This window comes from Pipistrellus kuhlii, unplaced genomic scaffold (genome assembly GCF_014108245.1).
Source record: "Pipistrellus kuhlii isolate mPipKuh1 unplaced genomic scaffold, mPipKuh1.p scaffold_m20_p_9, whole genome shotgun sequence".
NCBI lineage: Eukaryota > Metazoa > Chordata > Mammalia > Chiroptera > Vespertilionidae > Pipistrellus > Pipistrellus kuhlii.
Window position 1 is genome coordinate 48090410 of NW_023425595.1, and position 25171 is coordinate 48115580.

The 25171-nt window shown below is 42.6% G+C and overlaps 1 protein-coding gene across 2 annotated transcripts in view; it reads left to right on the forward strand.

Moving 5' to 3' along the window:
* Positions 1-25171, forward strand: part of FAT3 (FAT atypical cadherin 3) — a 636217-nt gene that overhangs the window by 449999 nt on the left and 161047 nt on the right. For both annotated transcript variants that reach the window (XM_045577545.1, XM_045577546.1), the window contains exon 4: positions 814-875. In XM_045577545.1, coding sequence (XP_045433501.1) covers positions 814-875 — 62 coding nt within the window. The remainder of the gene's footprint in view (positions 1-813; positions 876-25171) is intronic.

Here is a 25171-nt window from a genome sequence, read left to right on the forward strand (position 1 = left end):
AATTCCTTCTTATCAGAAAAACAATGGTTCTTCAGTGAGTTTTTATATCCCCAAAGTGATTACATTACCTGAGTTAAGCGAAACCCCAACACAGATTTCAGGTTTTCTTTGTAAATGTTATTTTGCTTTAAGAATAAGTCTGGCCGAAACCGGTTTGGCTTAGCAGTAGAGCGTTGGTCTGCGGACTGAAAGGTCCCAGGTTTGATTCCGGTCAAGGGCATGTACCTTGGTTGCGGGCACATCCCCTGTAGGGGGTGTGCAAGAGGCAGCTGGTCGATGTTTCTCTCTCATCGATGTTTCTAGCTCTCTATCTCTCTCCCTTCCTCTCTGTAAGAAAATCAATAAAATATATTTAAAAAAAATAAAAAATAAGTCTGCCCTGGCTGGTGTTACTCACTCAATGGTTAGCATCAGCACTCACACTGAAGGATCATGGGCTCGATTCCTGGTCAAGGGCAGGTACCTGGGTTGCAGGTTCAATCCTCAGCCCCTAGTCAGGGTGTATGAGGGAGGCAACCCATCCATGTATGTCTCTCCTCCTTCCTCCATTCTTTCTACTATCTCTAAAAATCAATGGCAAAAATAGCCTCTGGTGAGGATTAACCTAAAAATAATAGAATAATCCTGAAGATTCCTAAATTCCTTATTCAGAAATAAAACAAGGAAGAATTCTGAGACTATCTTATTGCCACTGGGACTAGAAAGTTACAGTTCCTCATCACTTTTGCTTTTTTTTTCTTTCCTAACTGGACTTGTTTTCCCACACTCTATGCCCCAGATATTTACAAGTCAAATATTCTCATTTCTACACAGGTCTGATTACAACAACTTCAAGGAAACTGGATCGAGAACAACAGGCAGAACATTTTCTGGAGGTAAGCGCATAGAGGCAACTGGCATTCTTTAAAACTGACTTTCACTAAACTTCTTTATCCTTCCACATGAACTATAACTTTACTCTCTTTGATCACTGGCCCACACAGTGAAGGTGTTTATCTGGGTCTGAGTGGTTGTGAATTTGGAGATTTCTTGGGCATAGCTCTGTAGGACATCTGGGTGCACTTCAAGGGTGGCAGAGCAGCCTTTGCATTCTGCTGAAAACAAGCAGATGCATGGAGGTCTCTTCCTTGACTTCAGGCTCCTTGGGCAGCTATGGGAAAAGAAAGTTCAGGAACAGAGCCCCTGAGCCTCAGCTGCAGCGTGAGAAGGAGCAGAGTGCTGACCTCAGAGTGAGGGGCTTCATTTGTGAAGTGCCTGGCTTTGTTCCCCTTTTTCTTTTTTTCCTCTTTTCTGGGAGAGGTTTGAGGAAAGGAAGGCTGCGGAGCTGATTCACTGCCCGAGATGACTTTTCTGAAACTATAAAATGCACTCCTAATAATTCATTAAGACAGAAACAGCAGAATTATAAACTATAAGAACATTATTTCTGGATAGGAAAAAGAAACACCCGAAGGCAAAAGATAGAAAAATAGGCATGAAAGAGCTTTGTGGAACAGTCTTTTCTGCACATATCTCAACTATGTTTATGGGGAAGCCTGAAGTCTGAGTAGGATGGGTGACATTGTGATTTAAGTATGATTATCTGGTATGGAACAGATGACAATGCTTGTAAGTTAGGGATTTGTGGAGGTGTTGCAATATGTCTGTGCTTTTAAGATGACCTGTTAGGCTTTAAGAAACACTGGAATTCACAGGTCCTCTTCTTATACACACATGCACTTGCATGCGAGTGCGCTCGCGCGCACACACGCACGCGCACACACACACACACACACACACACACACGCCCCTCAAATTCCTGCTGCTCTTCTTTAAATCAGTTTACCTGCAATGACATATAAAGAACAGTGGACTAGGAATCAGTGCTCTGTGTCCCAGAACTTCACTGCCACGATTGGTGTGAAGTCTCAGAAGCTGTTTCATTGCCCTGGACCTCAGTGTCCCTTACTGTAAAATGGGACAAATAATTACTACTCCATATACCTCAAAGCATTGCTATTAGGATCAAATCATACATTTTCATATCACAGTATGTTTAAAACTCTTAAAGCATAATGTACATAATAGAGGATCATTATGATGATGATGAAGCACCCTGATAACATTGTTTTAAAACATTGCTATAATCTTATAAAGATGAAAGACTCCAGGCTGCCAAAAAGTAATAATTCTAATTTTTTTTTTCAAAATTACACTAATGGGCTGTGGTATATATCTGGTCCAGAATTAGAGAATGTTTGCCAGAACAGTAACACTTTATATTATCTTGTGCTCCTTGCCTTGGCAGCAGAGTCCAAAAATTCCTGGGGAGACTGTGTTCTCAAATAGTGGGACTCATCACCTCCCTGCAGGGAAATGAGGGGGTCTCCTTAGCTGGGGAATCTGCCTGAGATCACTTCCTGGCTTGTCCCTGAAAAGGTGGTGTATTCAGGGTGTGTGCGGTGCAGAGTGTGACTGTAGACAAAAACACAAGAGTGTTTTTCCAGGCACGTGAATATATATCCTTTACAGACTTTCCTCAATACTGACCAAACATTCTGTTCTTTAGACAGACAATGATGCATCTGGTCCCTCATGTCTTAGTGTCTGGTATCATCTGCCTAAGGAGGTAGTGTAGTAGAGCAGTTAACAACCTCAGAGGGCTGTTGGGAGAATCAAATATGAAATATGTGTAACAATGCTAAGAGAGAATCATTGATTGCTGCCTCCAGCAGGCCTTCTACTTGGGATCAAGCCTGCAACCCAAGTATATGCCCTGACCAGAAATCTAACCAGTGCATGGGATGATGCTCAATCAACTGAGCCACACTGGCAGGGCCTTTTACTTTTTCTGAATGGATCATGGAAAGAATATTAGTTTAACTCAGCCCTGCAAAATAAATACATACATACATAAATAATATATATCTCCTATATAGTAAAAGCCTAATATGCTAAGTGCCTGGTCATCCAGTCAGCCATTCAGCCAATCAAAGCATAATATGCTAATGATATGCTAAGGCTGCTCAACCACTCGCTATGACATGCACTGACCAACAGGGGGCAGACGCTCCAACCAGTAGGTTAGCTTGCTGCTGAGGTCCAGCTAATCGGGACTGAGCAAGATGGGCAGGACACTCCCTGGAGCCTTCCCATAGTTCCTCCCAAGCTAGCCAACCTCCCACGTCCCTCCCCAGCCCCGATTGCCCCATTATGTACCAGTGAGGTACCTCAGCCCTGCCTCCTCTCACAATTTGGGCTGAGGTATCCTTCCCCTGAGTGCACGAATTTCATGTACCAGGCCTCTAATGTGTGTGTGTGTGTGTGTGTGTGTGTGTGTGTGTGTGTGTGTGATCCAGATTAGTGCTCTGCACTGTACACATGTTTTTATATCTGCTGATACATGTGTCATTTGTAAGTGCTATGTGGGGATGATTAACCTCCTGGAGAGCCTTTAATTGCTAAGATAACCCTATGCTCCTTTTAAACTCCTATTAACCTCTGGCTCTATTTTATATTTCTCTGTCCCAATAAAATTAAATTTCTCTTCTTGAAAGGGCCCATTTAGAAGCTGACCTGGAAGGTGCTCTTATGAATAAGTAACCAGGAGGACATTAATGATTTGTTTGTAGTTTGCAATCCTCATGATAGCAGGCACTTTGTACGCTGCTGGGTGTCTGCCTGTACATTGATTTAAGATATTTAGCTTGACCATAAGGGTTTTTGAGTCTGCAAGCATTCACATTTAAATCTCTGGGTATAGGAGGAAAGTTATTAACAAAATCCAAGGGACTTGCAAAAAAAAGCAATAGCAAAGAACTATAGAAAAATTCACAAGTATAGCTTACACTTCTTAGGTGAATTCTGAGCTTTAAACTCTTGCCTAATTTGGAAGTCTGTTATGTGAAAATATTGGTCTGATCTTCTCTCCCTCCCATAAAATGCAAACATGTGGAATTTTCAGCTCACTTATTCAAAGTCATATACATAACTTTATAGCCAATTATGACAATAGTGGAGATAGAAGCGTAATTCCAGCAAATAGATGCAGGAAGTTGATAATGGATGCATAAACTAAATAGTGAGTTAACATTTTAGCTTAGTGGTTGTGACTTCAGCCCTGATTACCTCATTATCAGAGATGGCAGCTGTGAAATAAAGGCACTAATTTTTTCTTATAATCACTTGTACAGATTGTTTCCTCACCTCCTAAATTTAAACTCCTCGTGGGATTGAAACTTGATTTATCATGCTAGTAAATGGAAGTGGTGTGGGAAGGCCTGGGTGTTAAATCCAGGCAGGCCTGAGGTGCTGTTTTGGAACTGCTCACAGGCTTAGATAGGCCACTGGACCTCTCTGAGCCCCCTTTTCCTCACCTGTAACAATGCCTAGCATAGGGCTGATATAAAGAGTATATGAAATGACAGGTAGAAAGTGCTCAGGATGCTGCCTGTTCGACACTAAGTGTTCCATGAGTGGCGGTGGCTGTTGTCAGCACCAAATGTCTTTCTCATCGCTGTATTCAGAGCAGCCAGATCCATACCTGAAAAATGGGAGGTACTCAATAAATGTCCCGTGACTGAGAGATTAACCTAAAATTTTATTTTACCCCTAGATGTGATCGTGAGTGGGTATTAGCATACCGTAAAGTGCATGAGCTCGGAGACAGAAGGAGTGGAAGGCGCTGCCTCTTTCCATGTGCTTGGATATCCTCCATTTCCTCGTCTGTAAAATAGAGTTAATAATCCCGACCTCATGGATGAACTGCACAAAGGGCCTGGCCCACAGAGACACTACTAAGCCATCCCCTGTTCCTCCCTCTTTTTACCCCCTCCCTTTCCCCCTTGTCCTCAACAAACATCTTGTCAGCTCCCTTTCTTTTTTCAGTACTGACCCCAGTAGTATGAAGAGCTTATAGCAGTTGGACTATTCTTAAAAGATATGTCCACTTCAATAACTCTATACTGCTGGCTTAATTATGTGCGAGTCTTTATCTTGCTTGCTGAAAGAGTATTGGTTTGCCTCCCTTTTGATCTTGAGGTGTTTCTCTGTTCAGGGCTGGGTAGTTCTGATAAGAGAACAGAGAGATTATTTTATTTGCAAATCAAAAAGGATGACAAGACACAGTAACCCATATAAAGACAGGGGGTGAGAAATGATGTTGTATGTGTGTATAACCTGAAGTAGCCAAGAGAACGTGATGTTTTATAGCGCAGTTGGTATAGTTGCGAAACACATTACAGAGGAGTACACTAGATCTATCGAGATGCAGGTTATCTAGTCTCTGTCCCTTTAGCATACTCATCCATAACCATCGTCCTGGGTCAGGTGCACCTCATGTGACAGTTTTCTCTTCCTGTCTGAAATTCTCATCCCTTCTTTACTTCTGAGTGGGAAAAAAAAAAATACTGCCCTTTGCTAAGTTTTTATAACATTTCCTCCTTGGCTTAGGATGCAAATTGATTTCTTCAGTGAGTGCACTCCTTAGCGGTAACTTACTCTGATAAGCATCTGCTTTGGAAATGATGGTAATTTCTGGTACTGAAGAACCACAGGCCTATTTCAACCCATTAAGAAGTCCATATTTTGATCATTTAACTGAGATAAATGGAAGTTTCTCTAAGTAGGTTCCTCTTTATGACACCCTCAAAAACTGTAAGAAGTACCAGTGGGCCCTCAAAAAAAGATGGATATATGGGCACATAAACAGCACCTGTCACAGGCTCGTGGCTCAGAAGGAGAGCTGGGCATCCCGTCTGATTTCCAGAGCTTCCAAGAGAGTGTGGCACCCTCTCTTCCAGATCTCTACCTCGAGGCCCACACCTTTCCAAGCCTTAGTTGTTCATAGTCATGTTGTATCAACTTGAATTTAGTTCATGGAAACTCACTTTGTTCCCTCCTGTCTTAAAAGCTTTATCAAATGCTTATTCTGGGCCTGGCATAGGGGTAGGCAATAAGGTTCCGAAGTATTTTTCTATTTGCCTTTCACACTGAGGTCTTCAATAGATGAAACTGTTGGCTATTCATGAGCTACTACAGTGAGCTGGTGTCCTGGAATCAAGGAGCTGATTTTCATTCACATCATCCAAACTGCTTCTCTCCCATTCTATAGAGGCAGAAACTGAGACTGAGAAAAGAGAAGAGAGAAAGGTCCAAGGTCACACAATCACTTCATTGTAGCGTCCCGTATAGATCTTCCTTCTTCATAGAGCAAATACGGTCCTAAACATCCATCAGTATATTGAAATGTGGCAAATTGAGTCATCTTTTCCCACTGTCATTTTCTAATAGATTTGCCAGGTGGTGAGCGATCGGCATACACATGTCTGGAAAGAGGAGGTTTTCTCTTATTCTCTTTGGTTGTCCATTCACCACTCCCTGAGCTGTGCCTCAGCACCACTGCTCTCTGCTTCACTGCACACCTAGCTCTGGGCAGGGGATCTCTCTGCTGCTGGGCACCTCCTGGAGGATCCTGTGAGGATCCTGTGCCCACACTGTGAGTACCAGCTTGGACTCCAGCAGAAGAATGAATATAGACCAGATGTTATGGTTGAATTGTAACCCCCCCCCCCACACACACACACACACAGGCAAAGTCATATGTAGATGTTCTAGTCTCTAGTGCTTCACAATGGGGCTTTATTTTGTAGTCTTTAAAGAATAAATTAGGCCCTGGCTAGGTAACTCAATTGGTTAAAGCCGTGATCGGCAAACTGCGGCTCTCGAGCCACATGCAACTCTTTGGCTCCTTGAGTGTGGCTCTTCCACAAAATATCACAGCTTGGGCAAGTCTATTTTGCAGAAGTGGCATTAGAAGAAGTTTAAGTTTAAAAAATGTGGCTCTCAAAAGAAATTTCAGTCGTTGTACTGTTGATATTTGGCTCTGTTGGCTAATGAGTTTGCCGACCACTGGGTTAGAGCATCCCTCCAATACATCAAGGTTACAGGTTTGATCCCCAGTCAGAGCACAGAAAGAAGCAACCAATGAATGCATCAATAAGTGGGACAACGTATCTCTCTCTCCCTCTCTCAAATCAATTTTAAAATTTTGTTTAAAGGTAATTAAATTAAAATCAGGCCTTTCTAGTGGGCTCTGATCCAATAGGAGTGATGTCCTTTTAAGAAAAGGTGATGCGGACCAGACACATAGAGAAGGAAGGCCATGTGAAGACAGAGGGAGAAGACAGCCATCTACAAGCCAGGGAGAGAGGCCACATAAGAAACCCACCCTATCCACACCTTGACCTCGGGCTTCTAGCCTTCAGAGTGAAGAAATGAATTTCTGTCATGTAAGCCACCCAGTCTTTACCTTCTGTTATGGCAACCCAAAGCAAACTCCTTCAGCAAGCCAGACCTCATTTCCTGGCCTGACCTGCCCCTCCCTTCTCCACAACCATCTCACAAGGCTTCCTGAGGGAAGGAGGCAACCACAATTACAGTCCAGGGGGGGGAAACCACCATCTAAACATGGTTATGTCCACGTTCCAGGCTCCATGCTACCAGTTAAAATCTTCACAGACATCCCCCTCAGGGCCTACCATGGCTTCTAACTGCTCCTAGGGCCTGCTTTTCTGAATGCTGCCTCTTCCACAGCCCTCACTGAGGGTTTCCCGCCCTTCCTTCCCAGAAACCCTCCAGCTTTACCCATGGGACTTACTCCAGCTCGGGAATGAAGCTCTTCTCAGAAACACATTTTTCTTACGTCGGGGATCATGCCCGGACATGGTGTCCGCAGGGCAGTCAGGAGTGGCCTGTGGCACTTTTCACCCAGTTCAACAGCGAGGAGTGGTGATGGCAGTAATTGTGTTGACAGTGGTGTGTGCGCACACATATATGCACACCCATGCGCAGGAGGTTGTCATTCCGATTTCTGCAGAACAGTTCAGGTTGGTGTGGGCCCTGAAGAGCAATCCTTTGTGAGATCCTCTCAGCAGTGTGGATTGGCCAAGGAGTAAATATTGCATGAGACACACAAACGAAGGTTTCAAATTGTTGAACTAGGAGGCTAACCAGGAACACAGACAAGCAAGGTTAGGTGTCTTCCCACCCCCTCCAATTACTAATTCTCAAAGGTACTCTGTTCAAAACAGAGAGTGTGAGATGCCCACAGGGCAGGGCAGGGAATTTGGAGGAGCAGCATGCGTTGTGTGGTGGGGCCAGAGCGGAAAGCATGGCGGGTCTCACCTGCCCTTCTGCACAGGCTCAGCCAGGGGCACGTGTGGAAGCCAGTGGGCCCAGTTTCATCAGATAAAATAACGAAGTCAGATTTACAGGTCAGATCCCCTTACACTAAATGATGACACCTCCATTTTTAAAAAAATGAGCCTCTGATTTGCAACATATGATATAAAGGAAGATGTCTTTGCTGCTTCAACATGTGTAATCCTCTCACAATAAAACAATTCACAGGTCTTTTCGAATACAGTGTGTGTCTTGGCACCTCTTTAACCCACACTTTTTCACAGGGCGCCCCTTCAGACTCAGGGACATGTTGCAAATGAGCCCAGAGGTTGGAAGTAGCAGCCTGTGAGGACTTGGCTCAGATCTCAGCTGAGGGTGTCTTCCCACCCCCTCTGCTATGAACCAGGTTGTGTGTGCTGTGGGTCCTTGGTTTACCTAGAGTTTCCTGGGCCTCCTGTCTGCTTTGTCTCCCCCTGGCAGTTCTTCAGTCCTAACCTTGCTTGTCTGTGTTCCTGGTTAGCCTCCTAGTTCAACAATCTGCAGGCAAACACATAAAGTAAGAGAACTGACTGGAGTAAATCCTTGATGCCATAAATAACCACCGCTAATTTACCTGGTACTGCAAGGTTGCATTTGTTTTGCTCCCCCTTGAGCCTGAATCCTAATTAGTAGAGCAACAGCAAAAGAAACCACATTCCCTTGGACCGGGGAGGATCCTGCCATCCCCTGGCTCAGCATGGAAATGGAAATGAGCCAGCTTTTGCACTGGGGCCAGTGAGCATTGCCCCAGGCGGGTCACCACTTGTTGAGCTGGGCACCAGGGCTCTGCTTTTGTGTACACTCCTGAAAGATTCCAGAATGGGGTGCTTTGCTGCTCCTCCCTGGGCCCATGCTGTGGGGTTCTGTGGGGAGGGAAGGAGTGGAGGAGAACCTCTTACCCTGCAGAAGCCAGGCCGGCTCTCCCCTGAGTGCAGTGATGCTAAAGTGACCCCCTGCCCTGCGCTTCTGATGCTCCTCTTCCCACTTCTGCCATCCTGTCACTTCCCTGGTTTATTTTGGGCCACATGCTCTCTGAGCAGCAGGGTCATATGTCCAGTCCGATTTCATTGGGCCCTTCAGAAACCATCCAAGCCTGGGCCGAGCACCAGGTGTGAATGACCCAGTTGGGCGCTGTAGGTGTGCCTGTGGGAAAATAAACATGTAATGGCAGCAGGAGCGGGATAGGAGATGCCTCCTCCAGCACCTCCGCTAATGAAAAGGAAAAGCTGCCTCGGCTTGCCTCCTGCGAGCTGCAGACCGCTGTGAGCAAATGAGCTGTTGTTTCAGGACCTTTCAAGTGACTTTTGCTTTGGTGGCACATTGGGGGCTACCAGCCTCATCTGTTTGGTGGCAGGACTGGTTCAGTGAGATGCTGAGAGGGTTATCAGTGAGACGCTGGTCACTCAGTGAAAGATACATTAGGAGAGTCTCAATGTCAGAGCCAAGGAAAGTAGGTCTGGATATCGGGGCAAATACTATCAGTCCTTTTAAAACTGAGAAAACCCCTGATAAATGTGCTGATGGCATTGTTTCTAGTGTAGCCCTATATGGATTTTATAGTTATTCAAGTCTGACTTAGTAAGAAATAAAATGTCTCATAAAATAATGTCCTGATTACAGTAGTTCTTTTAAAGTTCACATCCATCTGAAGTTAGATCAGTCTAATCTTGTGCCACAGATGTAGACAGGGATGGTGAAAGCATAGGTTTTGAAGACAGACAGGCAGACTTCACAACTCACTAGCTGTATAATCTTTCTTTGTCCAGCTCAGTTTCCACTTCTGTACATTAGGATAATAATAATAATAATAATAATAATAATAATAGCTTCTTTATAGGATTTTGTGAGGATTGGCAGATTGCATGTACATTGCACATTTAAGTGTTATAATTCCTGGCATGCTGCAGTTCACTTTTAAATGTGCTGATAAATCTTAAAAAGGGATATGGGGTTAAGCTCTGTGCCAGTGTACATATACTTTGCTATTATGTAATTGAGATAAAATCTACTTTTAGGATACTACTTTCAAACAAAATAGGAGGAGCTCAATATTTTGAAAGATATTCGAGTACTTATTTATCACCCACTTAAGAAGCTTCATGCAGACACTTTAAATTAGGCAGCTAATACCTGTGGAGCAGGGCCTCTGACCAATGACAAAGCAGGATGTCTTCTAACTTTCTTTCTGTAAAGAGGGACTTAATTTGCTCCTTGTTGTTGTTGACACTATTCCAGGTGTTCCCCTTCACACTCCCTCTTGGCCCACCTCCATCCAGCCCCTTCTCGTCTGAGATCTCTCAGACTGTTTCATGTATCTATGCCTCTTGTCTTATTTTTTTAATATATTTTATGGATTTTTCACAGAGGGGAAGAGAGAGGGATAGAGAGCTAGAAACATTGATGAGAGAGAGATGAGAGAGAAACATTCGACCAGCTGCCTCCTGCACAACCCCTACAGGGGATGTGCCCACAACCAATGTACATGCCCTTGACCACAATTGAACCTGGGACCTTTCAGTCCGCAGGCTGACGCGCTATCCACTGAGCCAAACCAGTTTAGGCATCTCTTGTCTTATTTTTAGGTTGAATGCCCATGAAAATAACTTCTGGTATCATATAGGTTACAAGATTGCTTCATTTTTCTCTTCATTGCTTGGGGACAGCCTCTTTGCCACTTGAGAATGAATTTGGCCAAGTCTTATGGTTACATGTCCCATCACTACCATCAGAGGCCTTGGACCGCTGCTCACTAGGTGAAGTCAGGATGTCAGCAGTTCCATTTAAAGCTGCATTATAGCCCTGCCAACAGGGAGTCCGGGCTGCAGTAGATCCTCGTGGAAGGCAGGAATTGGAGACGGGCTTGTGTGGTTTCAGCTAGAGAATATGGTGGGGTTTTCTTTAGCATTTTACAGCAGTGGGTGTCATCCCCATCTCTATCAGCAGTAGCCAGAACATGCTGGCTCCACCCCGCAGTAAAGAATGACAAATCTCTCTGTGCAAGGCTCTGACAGACCTATGATGTGTGCTTTGATAACATGCACAAAACCATTTCCCATCTTCAAAAATGATGCTTGCAGGAGCAACTCATTTAAAAGTTCCTGTCATATCACAAGGACATCAATATGTAAGGAAGAGTGAACTCAATTTCTAACAGTTTGAAGCATGTGTATATACACCTCCCTGAAAGAGGGAAAATTAGAGTCTCTTTCAAAACTCTTCTTCTAGAAATTACATAGTGGTTAGGGTAGGAACTTTAAAACCATTTATTTCTAATTATAGGTAATTAGAAATGGATAACTATGATGTACCAGAAATGTGTACATGTGTACATGTTCACTGTTTAAAAAATAAAAAAGAGAGAGATAAGCAAATTTTTTTTCTGTTTCTGAAAAAATGTAACACTCATAATTTCCCATGTAATAATGATCAATTTTTACATTTTGGGATATAAGCTTTCAAAACCTCATTTTGCATTTGTGTATATAAGCTCACACATTACTTATGATCCTGCATAAAGTTGGTCAGAAAGATTGAACTAATGATCTGCATATTGTTTTGTAACCCCTTCTTTTGCATTTATCAATTTATTTTGTGGTTTTTTTGTATTAGCCAATTCACATTCCGTTTGTTAGCTTTTTAGTAGCATGAGATTGCATGTGGTAGGGTTTTTAATAATGATCTTAAGGGATGGACCGTCTGTCGCTTATTCTGGAAGATTGTGTGGATATAGCCCGGTCCCCTGTTCGCACTCTGTAGTGGGTTCAGTGTCCACTTTCGGCCACGTGTTTATCTTCCCTCTCTTCTGCCTGAGCGTCAGCTGGAAGAAAGACCCTGGACATGGGAGGATGCCATCTAACAGACTGTATCAGGCACTTGACCAGACTGCACACATATATGAGTGAAATTCTTTCGTGTGACTAGGATTGTGAATACATCCTTATAGGATTCATTAACTGAAAGAAAAAAAAATAGAGAGTAAGGACATTTTTATATCAACATCTCTGAATCACTTGGGGAAAATTAGACTCTTCTATATTACAGCGTGTCATTTGGAAAATTATATCAGAAACCTGAACATGTAAAACCTAAATATAAAACATAAACAGCTGAAGGTTTTACACTCAATGTGAACTACTCCCCTCTCTTCCACTGTAGCATATGACAGCATTGGGCAGCTATTAATATTCGACCTTATAACATTTTCTCAATGAAGGCAAAATGATTCATTGTAAGCTTCTGTTCACAAAAGTGCAAACGAACCCCAGAGAACCATAAAATTACAGCATCAAACAGTGCATAGAAATCATCTATTAAATGATAGACTATTAAATCCCAAATTAAAGATCTGGGTAAATATTTGCCAAATGTGGGCATGCAAATGGCATTCACATTTGGCATCGCTGTCTGCATTCTGTACTGGTGACAAATTGTGGTGTAAAAAGAGGGACGAGATCCAAACCAAACTGTAGCTGAGGCTTGAGAGGGCACATATGCCTGTCCATGTTTAAAAGCAAAATCCCACAGATGAGGCAAGTAGACGGAGCAGGAAGAAGGGCAGACCCTGTATGTGCCCATCAGTTTCCGCTTGGAGCTGCGAAGCACCAGGGCCTCTAGAGAAGCCAGCGTGCACGCCAAGAATAAGTCATTTCTGGTCTCAGAGCGACTCCACTTGCAGACAACCTTGAAACGTGGCTTTTAATCAGGAAGGGCAAGGAAAATAACACACTTCCATGGAATATCCTTTTTTTGAGGGTAAAAAATGTAAAGAAATATATAATTCATAAATATGTGTCTATTGTGAGTCCGCAGATGACTATTACAAGGTCCTTAATGACTATTTTTGTTTTTCTTCTGGCACCGAGGTTTATACTTATTAGACTCAAAGCGGATTGGGTTGAAAACAAAAAGTGTTTTCCCCTCCTCCCTGTTGTGGTTAGACTCAGGAAGGGGGAAAAATGTGGATCTCAACTCAGTTACAGGTAGTTCTTATCTGGGAGGAGGGTCAGAATTGGAGGCCTATGCCCAGATATTTCCAACAACATCTCATATAGTGTTAGACACCTGCCAAATGGCAAAACCAGTCCAGAAACCATAGAAGGCGGCACCATCCATGAGGCTGCCAGTTGGTAAGACAAATCTCACTGGTTCACTTGTCTCTACAGTTCAGCTTCATTATGTCATCCATAAGGATCACTTGCTCTCAGAAGAATAGATTGTCTCTGCGGTTGCCAGGTAAATGGTATTTTCTGGAGGTGCCTGTGTTTCCAAAGGCCAGACCCAGAATATGAGGTTGAAATCAGCATCCTGACCAGTTTACATGTGACACTGCACACTGCTTACCACTACACACAGGTGTTCGGGCATGAGGTCTGACAGCAGATTAGGAAGACGAGCCAGTGGAAAGTACAGCTGCTGGAAGCAATAAGTAGGCCCAGAGACGGACTCAGATGATCAGGAGTGATGGGGTGAATCTTAGCGAAGGGAGTTGCCCTTGACTGCCACACGCCAGGTTTGGAGTCAGAGTTCAAAACCACAAAGAATTATAATCAAAGGGAAAGCATTGTTCCCACTGCTTTTCTGTTCTCTTCTTGATTGTCATACATTTCAATGGCATCCAGATGTTCCATTATTTTAGCTACCAACTTGGGAAATTACATTATAGTTACTTTCAAAGTTGTCAGAACACTAAACTCAACAATGACAGTTTATAACCCATTTTCTCTAAAGTGCTTGATTTTTCCCCCCTCTTATAACCCTGATGGGTTGGCATTTAAATAAAGAAAGTCAGAATTCTGAAATTCAATTAGTTGTTGTGTATGCAAAGTTATTCTTGGTGCTCACCCACATACATATTGGTTCTTATACATACATATTGGATGTATCGTACTTTAACTTTTTCTCTGCTGGTGTCTAGAGTTGTTAAAAATAGGATATTTGATTCATGGTTTTTATCTTTGAATATTTGCACTTCAATTTTAGACTAAACTTTAAGTTATTTTGGCTTTCTTTTTTTTTGAAGGCTAGTATAAAAAGGCAATGTTATTAATTTTGAAAACATTAATTGACTAATGTAAGTTGACTTAAAAAGCATAATTATATGTATATCATATTTTACAACTGATTTATTTAAGATGTCCCAGAATACCCCATTCATAATTTCCAGTTGCAAGGGGATGAAGTTCTTCAGTGTAAGCCTACAGCATTCTTATGGCTATTTTGAAATTAGGAGACGTGGCCACATTCATACATGATAACTAGAAAATCAGCCTCTTTTAAATTAAACAAAAAGGCGTAGACAGCCTTGAGGATACTTTTGAAACGAGACTATTTCTAACAAGTTTAGTTACAGTGTCTATTCCTGGAGCAAATGAATGGGTGAGTCCTTATAAGACCATTGCTGTTGCTTTTTGTGTGGAATCTGCTTGTATTATCTGTCTGTAGGGTACTTAGCACCCTATTGAACTCAGTAAGTGTGCAGCAGTGATAATATTATTGCTCTGAACTCATTTAGCACTTTCGCATCTTTTGAGTGTCATGATGGGCTGCCTACAAGGCGCAGGGAATTTTAATGTAATGCTCATTCTGGGGCTTAGAGCTTGGAAGTGTAATGACCCATGTAAGATAATCCTCCACTCCAGCAGGACATTTTTGGAGCAAAGCCATGGGCTTGACCAAGAATTCATTAAAAAGCGGAGAAACTATGCTTCCCACACTGAAATTCAGGAGCTCAGTGTACTGGCTTTTCCAATCTCTGTCTTCCAAGCCATCCACATCATAATCTCCCAACCCAAAGAAAGAGTAATAGAGAAAGATTGAATAGATCTATGGTAATTAAATAGTTCTGACCAACCTCAATCAAACTGGCTGTCCATGGTAGAGGTCAAAATAGAAATGAAACAGGGCTGGAACAAGGGTGTGTGTGTGTGTGTGTGTGTGTGTGTGTGTGTGTGTGTGTGTTTTAAACCAGGAAAACCAAATTTGTCCCTCAGCCTAATTCAGCTATCGGAAGACGTTGGAATATCTGTCAGTTTGCGTGTGTGTGTGTGTGTGTGTGTGTGTGTGTATTTCTCTTATAAAACTCAATTTTCCTTTTGGCTTAATACAAACTATCCACAGAGAGTTTTGATACCAATAACGTTCTTGATACCTGCCACAGTACCTGGCATCTCATAGGCACTCTAGAAATATTTAACTGAATGAATGAATGAATGAATGAATGAGTCATGAAGGAAAATTCCAAGTTATTATAAAAACAGGGGTCTTGGATATTTTATTGTTTTTTGTTTGTTTGTTTGTTTGTTTGTTATCTTAGTTTTGTTTTGTTTTTTAAGAGAAAAGTATTGGGATTACCTGACAAAATCCTTAACTTTCCCTTGTATCTCATTTGGGATTATAGGGCAATGAACCTACATTTTAAAAATCTAATTTATCAATAATGTAATAAAATGCTGTGGGAATATTTAATTTTATATTAACTCTATGTAAATAGTTATTTGTGAGAATAGGCAAATATTTGGTATGAGCTTTGGTTAACAGACCATAGCTAATACAATCTCTATGTATAATATCCTAATATGCAAATAGACCAAATGGCAGAACAACCAAACAACCAGTTGCTATGGTGTGCACTGACCACCAGGGGGTGCGCATGGAACATGGCGGGCGTCAGCAGCAGGTGGCAGAGCGGGGAATGTTGTGGGCATCGGCTGCATTGGGATGGTAGAGCAGGTGAATGGGAGCGCCAGACCAAGGTGAGGCGCTGCTCACTGTCATCAGGACAAGCCTCTGGTGGTTACTAAAAATTCTTTGCTCCCATGTCTTGTGGTTCTGCCAGGCACTCGCACCTGCTGCCAGCACCGGCCCTGCCTGCACCCACTGCCAGTGCCAAAGCTGCTGCCCTGACACCAGCTCCTATTGCTAGTGCCATCAGCATTTGCAAGTGGTGGCTGCCAGCTCTAATCGCCCTTCATGGATTCTCCACCTCCCCCTGCTTTTGAGGGACCATCAGGGCCTGTAGCTGCCTCTTGCACCCACTGCCAGCAACAGCCCCGCTTGCACCCACTGCTGGTGCTAGAACCACTACTCGCACACACCCGCTTCCCATGCCAGGGGCCAGTCCTGATCGCTTGGCACTGTCAGTGGGTGCAAGCAGCAACTGCCGGCCCAAATTGCCCCTCAGGGCTTCTCTACCTCCCCCTGCTTCTGAGGGGTGATCAGGACAGCAGCAGCCACTTGCACCCACTGACAGCACTGGTCCCGCTTCTCCCCACTGCTGGCACCAGTTCCAATTGTTCTGTGTGCTATCAGTGGGTGTGAGAGGGGCCCGCACTGTCAGCATGTGGGAGTGGCAGTGGGAAGAGAGGGGCTACCAGCAGACAGGAGACCGGGAGGCTGTGGCAGGAGGGGCTAGGCAGGGGTGTGAAGAATGGGCCCAGACCTGGCTCTGTGCCCACTGCTGCCTTATGGCCCACAAGTTCCTTTCAAGGTGCACAGATTCGTGCACTGGGCCACTAGTAAATAAATAACTACAGATACATACACACACACACACACAAACACACATACACACTTACATGCACATGCCTACTTCCAACACATAAAACATAGTGATTATACTCAAGGTTAATCTTAAACAGTTGGGACACCAGAATAACACAATTAATGCAATAATTAACTGCACACAGAAGGTAATCAAATTATGTGTCCAATTGTGAAAAGCAATGCATATGTCCTGTAAGAATTAAGGGCTGGACTTACCAAGGGGGACTACATGGTAGATTAGAGACTTGATCTGGCCTTAGTTAAGAAGAGGAGCCCACCGAGGCCAGTTTGGCTCAGTGGTAGAGCATCGGTCTGTGGACTGAAAGGTCCCAGGTTCGATTCTGGTCAAGGGCATGTACATTGATTGCGGGCACATCCCGGGTAGGGGGTGTGCAAGAGGCAGCTGGTCGATGTTTCTTTCTCATTGACGTTTCTAGCTCTCTATCTCTCTCCCTTCCTCCTCTCTGTAAAATATCAATAAAATATATTAAAAGAAGAAGGAGGAGGAGGAGGAGGAGGAGGAGGAGGAGGAGGAGGAGGAGAAGGAGAAGGAGAAGAAGAAGGGGAACCCTGTAAAATGAGAGGCTATGTATGATCCAAGTATGCAGGGATGGATATGGCATCCTTGGGAGACTGACTAGAGTGGCCTAAATGCCAAGGGAAATCGGATTTCGGATAAGTTTGGGGGTGGAGAGAAGGAGGACGTAGTTTTGACCACAAGAAATATAAAACAATGAAAAGTTTCGAGCAGAATGGAGTCATGATGGAAGTTGTATATAAAGATAATTTATGTAGTGGAAGGGGGCTTTGGAGTAAGGAAAGGGACTGAGAGCAAGCCAGCCAGTTAAGATGGGGCAGCTCCAGGTATGAGGGGGTTGCTACCCAATCACACACAAGAGGGGATATCAGTAAGATGAAAGAGACATGGGAAAATATGCAAAACTTGAGGCTTGAATAAGAGGCTCATGGGAGGCACAAGGGTAGTTATTTCTCACAGTTGTCAGAAGCTAATATTCAGCAGCCGACCTATAAAGGGAAATAACTACCCTTGTACGTGTGCTTGTCTTCATCTGTGATTCTTCCTAAAGGAAGTGATGTGCTCATCATGCCGATTGCTCTCTGTTTAAGTATCCCCTTTTCATTCGCCATCAGAATATGACCTCAGGATTGGTCTACTCTTGTCTTCTGCAAAGAAAAGAAGCCCTTATAGCATATTTTTGGGGGTGGATAGAAATAAAAATGTCCCTTTTTTGTTGTAAATATGCATGTATTTTAGTTTTACTCTCATTTCTATAAAGTTCTTGACTCTGCATGTTACAACCACTCTGGCAACTGTGGTGTTTCTCACTCAGGTGAGTTTGACTTAGAGTCCATGCATTTTAATTTTCTTCTTCACTGAATGTGTACCTGGGATGTGACCATGAGGAGGAGGCAGTTCACTTGCCAGGGCTTCTTTGTCTGATAAATCCATCATCCTAACTGAATCACAATGGTGTAGAAATGAACGCTAGAGAGATTATTTAGGGAAAGGAGGATGGTTTCCCTTTTAGGACTGTGGCAGAAGTCTAATGTTCTCTAAGAGAATGGAAACCAGTGGAACATTTGTAAGGCTGGGAGAAACCCATTGTTACAGGCTGCAAAGTGCCTGGGTCTTGGTTCTAGCTGACCCAGGTGTTTTGCATCAAGATCCTGCCATTTATTTGTTGAATGATAATAGAGCAAATTTGTAACCTATGATAGTTTTCAGTATCCTCATCTGATAAATGGGGAAGATAACAGCACCTCATTAGGTGGTTTTAACTGCTGTGTGGAGAGCATATGTAGAGAGACTAGCAGAATGCTTTGCCAATAGCAATATATCAACTATTGTTAATTTCCTTCTTCAAGGCAAAAACGAGGCATGTTTCACTGTCCCCAATACCTAGCACAGTCCTAGCATATCAGTGAATATTTTTCTCAATAGATGCAAAAACCAAAGGGGATTGTAAGGACTAGGGAAAGCAGCAATATCTATAAATATACCTGTTTGCCTTACACTGGAGGCATCTTTTCAGCACTTCAGCTAACATACATCCTTGCTGACATGCAAGTGTGTGTATTGCCCTTGTACTTCCAAAGGTGAGCCTTCTTATTCCCTCTCACAGGTCTGTCAGGAGCTCAGATGACTCAGCCTCCTACAGATCAGGTGGCCAATTATGTTATTAAAAAATGTAGAAGTATCTGGAATGGCTTTGTCAGCCACCAGACAACAGACCTAAGTTTGATACTGCTGTGTTTGAAATGACTGAAGAATGTGGATGATATGAGATTATGTATGAACATGTATGGAAGAGTATTTTTAAAACATTTTATGAAAGACTTTATTTTTACTCCTACAGTTTTGCTATCACATCGCTCTTCACTTAAAATTGATTTTAGTTCATTTCCACAACCTTTCCTTCAGTGCCTAGGATATGCAGGTTCTGTGTTCAGGGTGATAGGGACATTATAATGGAAAGGGTGGACTGGTTGATGCCAAACTGGGTTCAGCTAGATAACCAAAATGAATTGTAGCAATGGCCACACATTGTAGTTTCTCCCATCAAGAGGTAGAGCCTTGGCCTGGTGACTTGCTGTGATCACACATCAATAGCATCCAGCGGGGGAAAAAACATGTGGAATTTCTGAACTGGGGCCTCCAAAGATATTGCTTCAGTTCCTACTGTGCTTATTAATCCTGCGACTTGGCCCTCTTTTCATGATGTGCTCACTCCTCAGAGGGGTGACGGACCTGCCTACCAAATTTTGGGTTGAATCTCTAGACAACATGCCACACTAATTCATGCACAGGGGTGGGGTGGGTCTCGGCCCATCCTCCTCAACACTGCCTGGCTCCTCCCACTGCACCACCTCCAGGACTCCCCCACTCTGGTCTCCTATCTGTCAGCAGCCCCACTCCCATCACCGCCGCTGCTCCCACATGCTGATGGCACGGGGCCTGCTGGCACCCACTGATGGTGCAGAGCAATTGGAGCCTGAGACATCAGCGGGTGTAAACAGGGCCATTGCCATCACTGGGTGCAAGCAACAGCTGCTGCCAGATCACCCTGCAGGAGTTGGGAGAGGTGGAGAAGCCCTCAAGGGCGATAGGGGCCAGCAGCCTCAGCTCGCATCCACTAATGGTGCTGACAGTGGGTACAGGCAGCAGCTCTGGCACCAGCTGCAGGTGTAAGTGGGGCCAGCGCTGGCAGTGGGTGCGAGAGCCAGGTAGGATCACAGCACGTGGGAGCAAAGAATTTTCAGTAACCAGAGGCTTGCCCCAATGACAGTGACCAGCACCCCTCCTTGGTCTGGCGCCCCTGCTTACCTGCTCCATCATCTTGCTGCAGCCAACTCCCGCCATGTTCCCCATGGTGGTCATTGCATGGCATAGTGATTGGTTGTTTGGTTGTTCTACAATTTGGTCTATTTGCATATTAGGGTTTTATATATATAGATAATTTTAATGATATATGTCTCTACACATGCACTTTTTCTGGTAAGTCTTGTACCACTTTCTCATGCAGTGTACAATGCACTTTTTCTGGTAAGTCTCCTAAGACACACTGGAAAAACGTTTGACTGAGATTGAATTTTCCATGTCCTTCCTCTGTTTAAGGGAAATGTGGTGGAAAGCTGAGAGTGATGCCGTGAGCTTACTCCATCAGAGGTAGAGCATTATTCACCCTTAAGTCTCCCTTAGCACAATAAATGTTTGTTGCATTACTCTTCCTTGAGGGTGTTTTTTTTTTTTTTTTTAATACCATAGGGGCTTAATTAGTGTTATTTATGACCGGAACTTGTATTGTAGAATATAAGGGTCTAGAATTTGAAACATGTCTGCTTTCCAGAGATATCCCAGAGGATATATTTAAAGTCGAATAAGAGGTTGATTTTCATCTGTATCCTCTCACTGCTTAACATAGTGCCTACTGCTTAGGCCCAAAAAATTGTTGAGGATATTTACTGATTGATCTCCAGGAACACTTTAAGGTCTTCAAAACTGTGGGACTAATCATCTTCTTTTATCTAGACCCTGATACATTGAAAATGAAACAAGAAGTCACTGCCAATATAGTTGCTTTAACGTAAAATTCAAAATGCTTTAAAATATACTCAAATTAACCTTTTCTTTCAGAAATACGTATACAGAAGGTGAGCTATAAAGTTAGTTTCAATAAAGTGAATCTATTCTCTGGCCACTTGTTGCCATACAATTAGAAATACATTTTTATTTAAAACATGTCATGAGATATTAAACTGTGAAGCATTTAGTCAGGAAGGACTTTCAATCTGACAGTATTATACACTGCGTGAGAAAGTGGTAAAAGCATTTCCTAATACTTTGAGAAGTCTCAACTCTACCCAGTTTTCCCATTTTCTTCATCTCCATTTCTAGATTAATTCAATGCTCCAGCTTCTGGAACTTAACTAACTCTTCTCCGTCTTATTAGTGGTAATTTGAAGTATCTTAATAGCCATCTAAATTCACATAAAATTTTTGCATTTAAAAAATGAATTATTATTGACTTACACCAAGACTTCAAACTCAAAATCTATTGGACAGCTCCTTTATTGCAAATAATATTTGAACTCAGCATATTCTATCCTCTGAGGATTTATTTATGTGTGACAGTCCTGGATTCTAAATGCTATTGCATATCTTTAGTAACAAGCACATACTGCATATAGTACAGTAAGGGCTACTTGAGCAAATGCTTGTTATTACAAGTTAAATGGGATAGTAAAGGGTCTTATCAGCTATTGTTAGAAAAATATGAAGTAAAAAGCTGCACAACTCTATAAATATACTAAAAAACATTTAAGACTACTTTAGGAAGGGGTCAAAAGAAGAAAACACAAATCGTAGGCAGCATTCTCCAGAGAAGCTCACGCTACTGATTAGACATAGCCCTGAGCAAGTTATAAGGGAATGTGTAAGTGCCCTCGGGGCATCCTTAGGAACCTCCCCAATCCCCTTGACCTAGCCTTACGAGATTACCTTTGGGCAGTACAAACCCATCTAGGAGAGAAACTGGGGAAGCCATGTGCTTTTTAAAGTCCCATTCTCAACACTTTCAGAATTCCTCTTCTGGGACCCAAACTCTGCATGTGAGTGTATAAATATACACTAAAAGTCCACCCCATGATTCTCCTCCTCTGCTGCATTTTCTGCCACTTTCTACATGCTTTATGGACCAGAGCAGTAGTCCTTGAGCCAGCACTGGAGAAGTGAGTTTGAAAGGGCGCTGGGAGAAAGAGAGAGGCTGCAGCAGGTGGTGTAAGACATGGAAGGAGCATGTGTTGCACTGTCAGTTCTCTGTGTGGTACACACTGTGTTCCTAAGCCTTTCCGTCAAGGGTGTCTTTCTTCCACTTCCTCCAAATGTGAAGGAGTATTTACTCCATGAGGGAACTCTGGTGGTCTGAGCAAGAGAAGCTCCTCCAACAGCTTCTCAGCCAGTGAGGAGGATGAGGCAGAAAAAAAGGCAGTGGTTGGATGAGGAAAATAGTCCTAGAAGCTATCGATGCCCTGGGGGCAGTGTATTTTCTGAAATCTAAAACCCAGAGCAACATCTCCATAGCAGTAGCTCAGGAGTTCTGCTATCATCACTTGTGACTTTGTTCAGCCAGTTGTCCATTGTAATGATGATTCCTCAGATGCTGGTATAGAATCTGAGCTTTGAAAATGGTGTGGCTAAAACTGGTTTGGCTCAGTGGATAGAAAGTCAGCCTGTGGACTGAAAGGTCCCAGGTTCGATCTCGGTCAAGGGCAAGTACATTGGTTGTGGGCACATCCCCAATAGGGGATGTGCAGGAGGCAGCTGTTTTCATCAGTGTTTCTAGCTCTCTATCCCTCCTCTCCTTTTCTCTCTGTAAAAAATCAATAAAATATATATTTTTTAAAAAAGAAGAAAGAAGGAAGGAAGGAAAAGGAAGGAAGGAAGGAAGGAGGAAGGAAGGAAGGAAGGAAGGAAGAAAGAGAAAGAAGAAAGAAAGAAAAGAAAAGAGGAGAGAGAGAGAGAGAGAGAGAGAGAGAGAGAGAGAGAAAGAAAGAAAGAAAAGAAAGAAAAGAAGAAAGAAAGAAAGAAAGAAAGAAAGAAAGGAAGAAGGAAGGAAGGAAGGAAGGAAGGAAGGAAGGAAGGAAGGAAGGAAGGAAGGAAGAAAGAAAATGGTGTGAATTAATTATTGGGGCCGAGTGCCGATATTTTCTCAAGAAAAACAAGCTTATTGGTATTTCTCAGAGGGACTGTACACAATGCTATGATCATATTTCTAAACAAAGGGATGAGATTTTTCAGATGTATACAAGACTTCCTGAAGAAACACAGGTAGTATAAATTCTTAGATGAAGACTTTGTATTGCATATATATCAAGACAGTAGTGGGGAGGTGTGACTAATCAATTTTAATCCATTGGGTGAAGTAACAGATTCACTGCTGTTTACTTGGGAAGAAATAATATCTGGAAGAAAATTAAAAGGTGATTTTAGTGAAGGAGGGGCTCTGGAGCAGGATTCTACAGCTTCCCATTTCACAAGCAGTGAAGTCACAGTTCAACCCAGGCTCTGAGTTATCAGCTGCCCCCGGACTTTGTGGGCCTCTCTACATAGGAAGATACTCACAAACTCATTGATTTTCTTAAACTGGAGAGAAATCAGCAAGAGGATGACTGACTAGGGTGCTAGAGTTCAAGACTGAGTTAAGGAGGAAACCACAGCTACTTCAGGAGTCTGTTTATGGTTCACAACTTCCAATTAACCCAGTAGGGTAGGGTGAGCAATGTGGAAATCAATAGTTTTTTATATTCATGTATATTAACTGGGGGAGGGAGGAATAGAGGGGCTTTGTTACTTGTAAAAATGACATAATAAATAGATATTAAACATTAAAAAAAATCAACATTTAATTGCACATTTTAAACAAGTGAACTTTATGGCACCTAACTTATATTTCAGTAAAGCTGATTAAAAAAACAAAACAAAACAAAACTTTTTTCCTGGCCCTAGCTGAATTAGCTCAGTGGATAGAGCATCGACCTGTGGACTGAAAAGTCAATGGCTGATTCTGGAAAAGGGCACATGCCTGGATTGCCGGCTTGATCCCCAGTAGGGAGTTTGCAGGAGGCAGCAAATTAATTATTCTCTCTCATCATTGATGTTTCTATCTCTTCTTCCTCTCCTTTCCTCTCTGAAATCAATAAATTTCTATTTAAAAACAAAAAATAAATAAAAACTGTGCCCTGGTGAAGGAATGAAAGAATGGTTTAATTTACATGTACTATAAAAAGCTTTAGAATCCTAATAAACTGTCAGTTGAAACAAATACTAATTGCAACATTAACAGTGTAAACATCAATTGCCCAAGGAATTTTTTCAAAGGTTTGTCTTGTCTGTAGCTATGGCTCCAACTTATGACATAGAAATGTAGCATCTTTGTTGATCCTGCCAAATGTGAGGTATTTATTGAGTTCAATTTTGATAGGAACTGCTCCTGAAGAAGCAACCTGTGCACCCAGCCTCTAGTAAAATATCAAACACAATCGCATCAGTAACAAAACTTTGTGGCTTAAAGCAACAGCCATTTTATTTATCTCACAAAGTTGTGGATTGCTCCATTGCTGTTATCTTTCCTGGCTGGACTGATGTCTGCTGGGCTTTTTCAGGAGATTATGGTCAGCTGGTGAGAAGACTGGTTGATCTAGGACAGAGTAACTTGTATGTCTGGCAGTGGGCAGGCTGGCATCTTTGGTGCTTTGTTCTCTTCCACTAGCCTCTTATTTTCTAACTTGGTCACATATTGATCTCAGAGTTTAAAGGGTAGCATGAGCAGAAACCACAAAGTTTGTTGAAGCTCATAATTAGAATGCACACAGCGTCACTTCCACTGTATTTTATTAGTCAAAGCAAGTCACCAAATGTCTTAGCATAGGTTGCTATAACAGAGTTCCGCAGACTGACTATAAAGTCCAAGATCAGGGTGCCAACATGGTTGGGAGCTTTCTTCTGGGTTGAAAATTGCCAACTTCTCATTATATCCTCACACACACACAAAAAATAGACCCAACTAGCTCTCTGGTCTTCTTTTATAAGGGCACTCATCCCATTTATAAGGTTCCTTACATCCATATGACCTAATGATCTCTAAAGGCCCTATCATTACATTGAAGATTATATTTCAACTTATGATTTGAAGGAACATACAAACATTACATCTAGAACACCAAGCCAGACCTGATTCAAAAGCCAGGGAAATAAAAATAGAATTCACTTTTTGATATAGGGAACTATGAAATTGTGTGGCCATTTTTGCAATTCATCATGATATACTATCTATGTGAACTTGGTTTCGTGTTGAATTCCACTTTCATTTTAATTAGAGTATGTCTCATAATGAAGATGATTTGGTCCTAA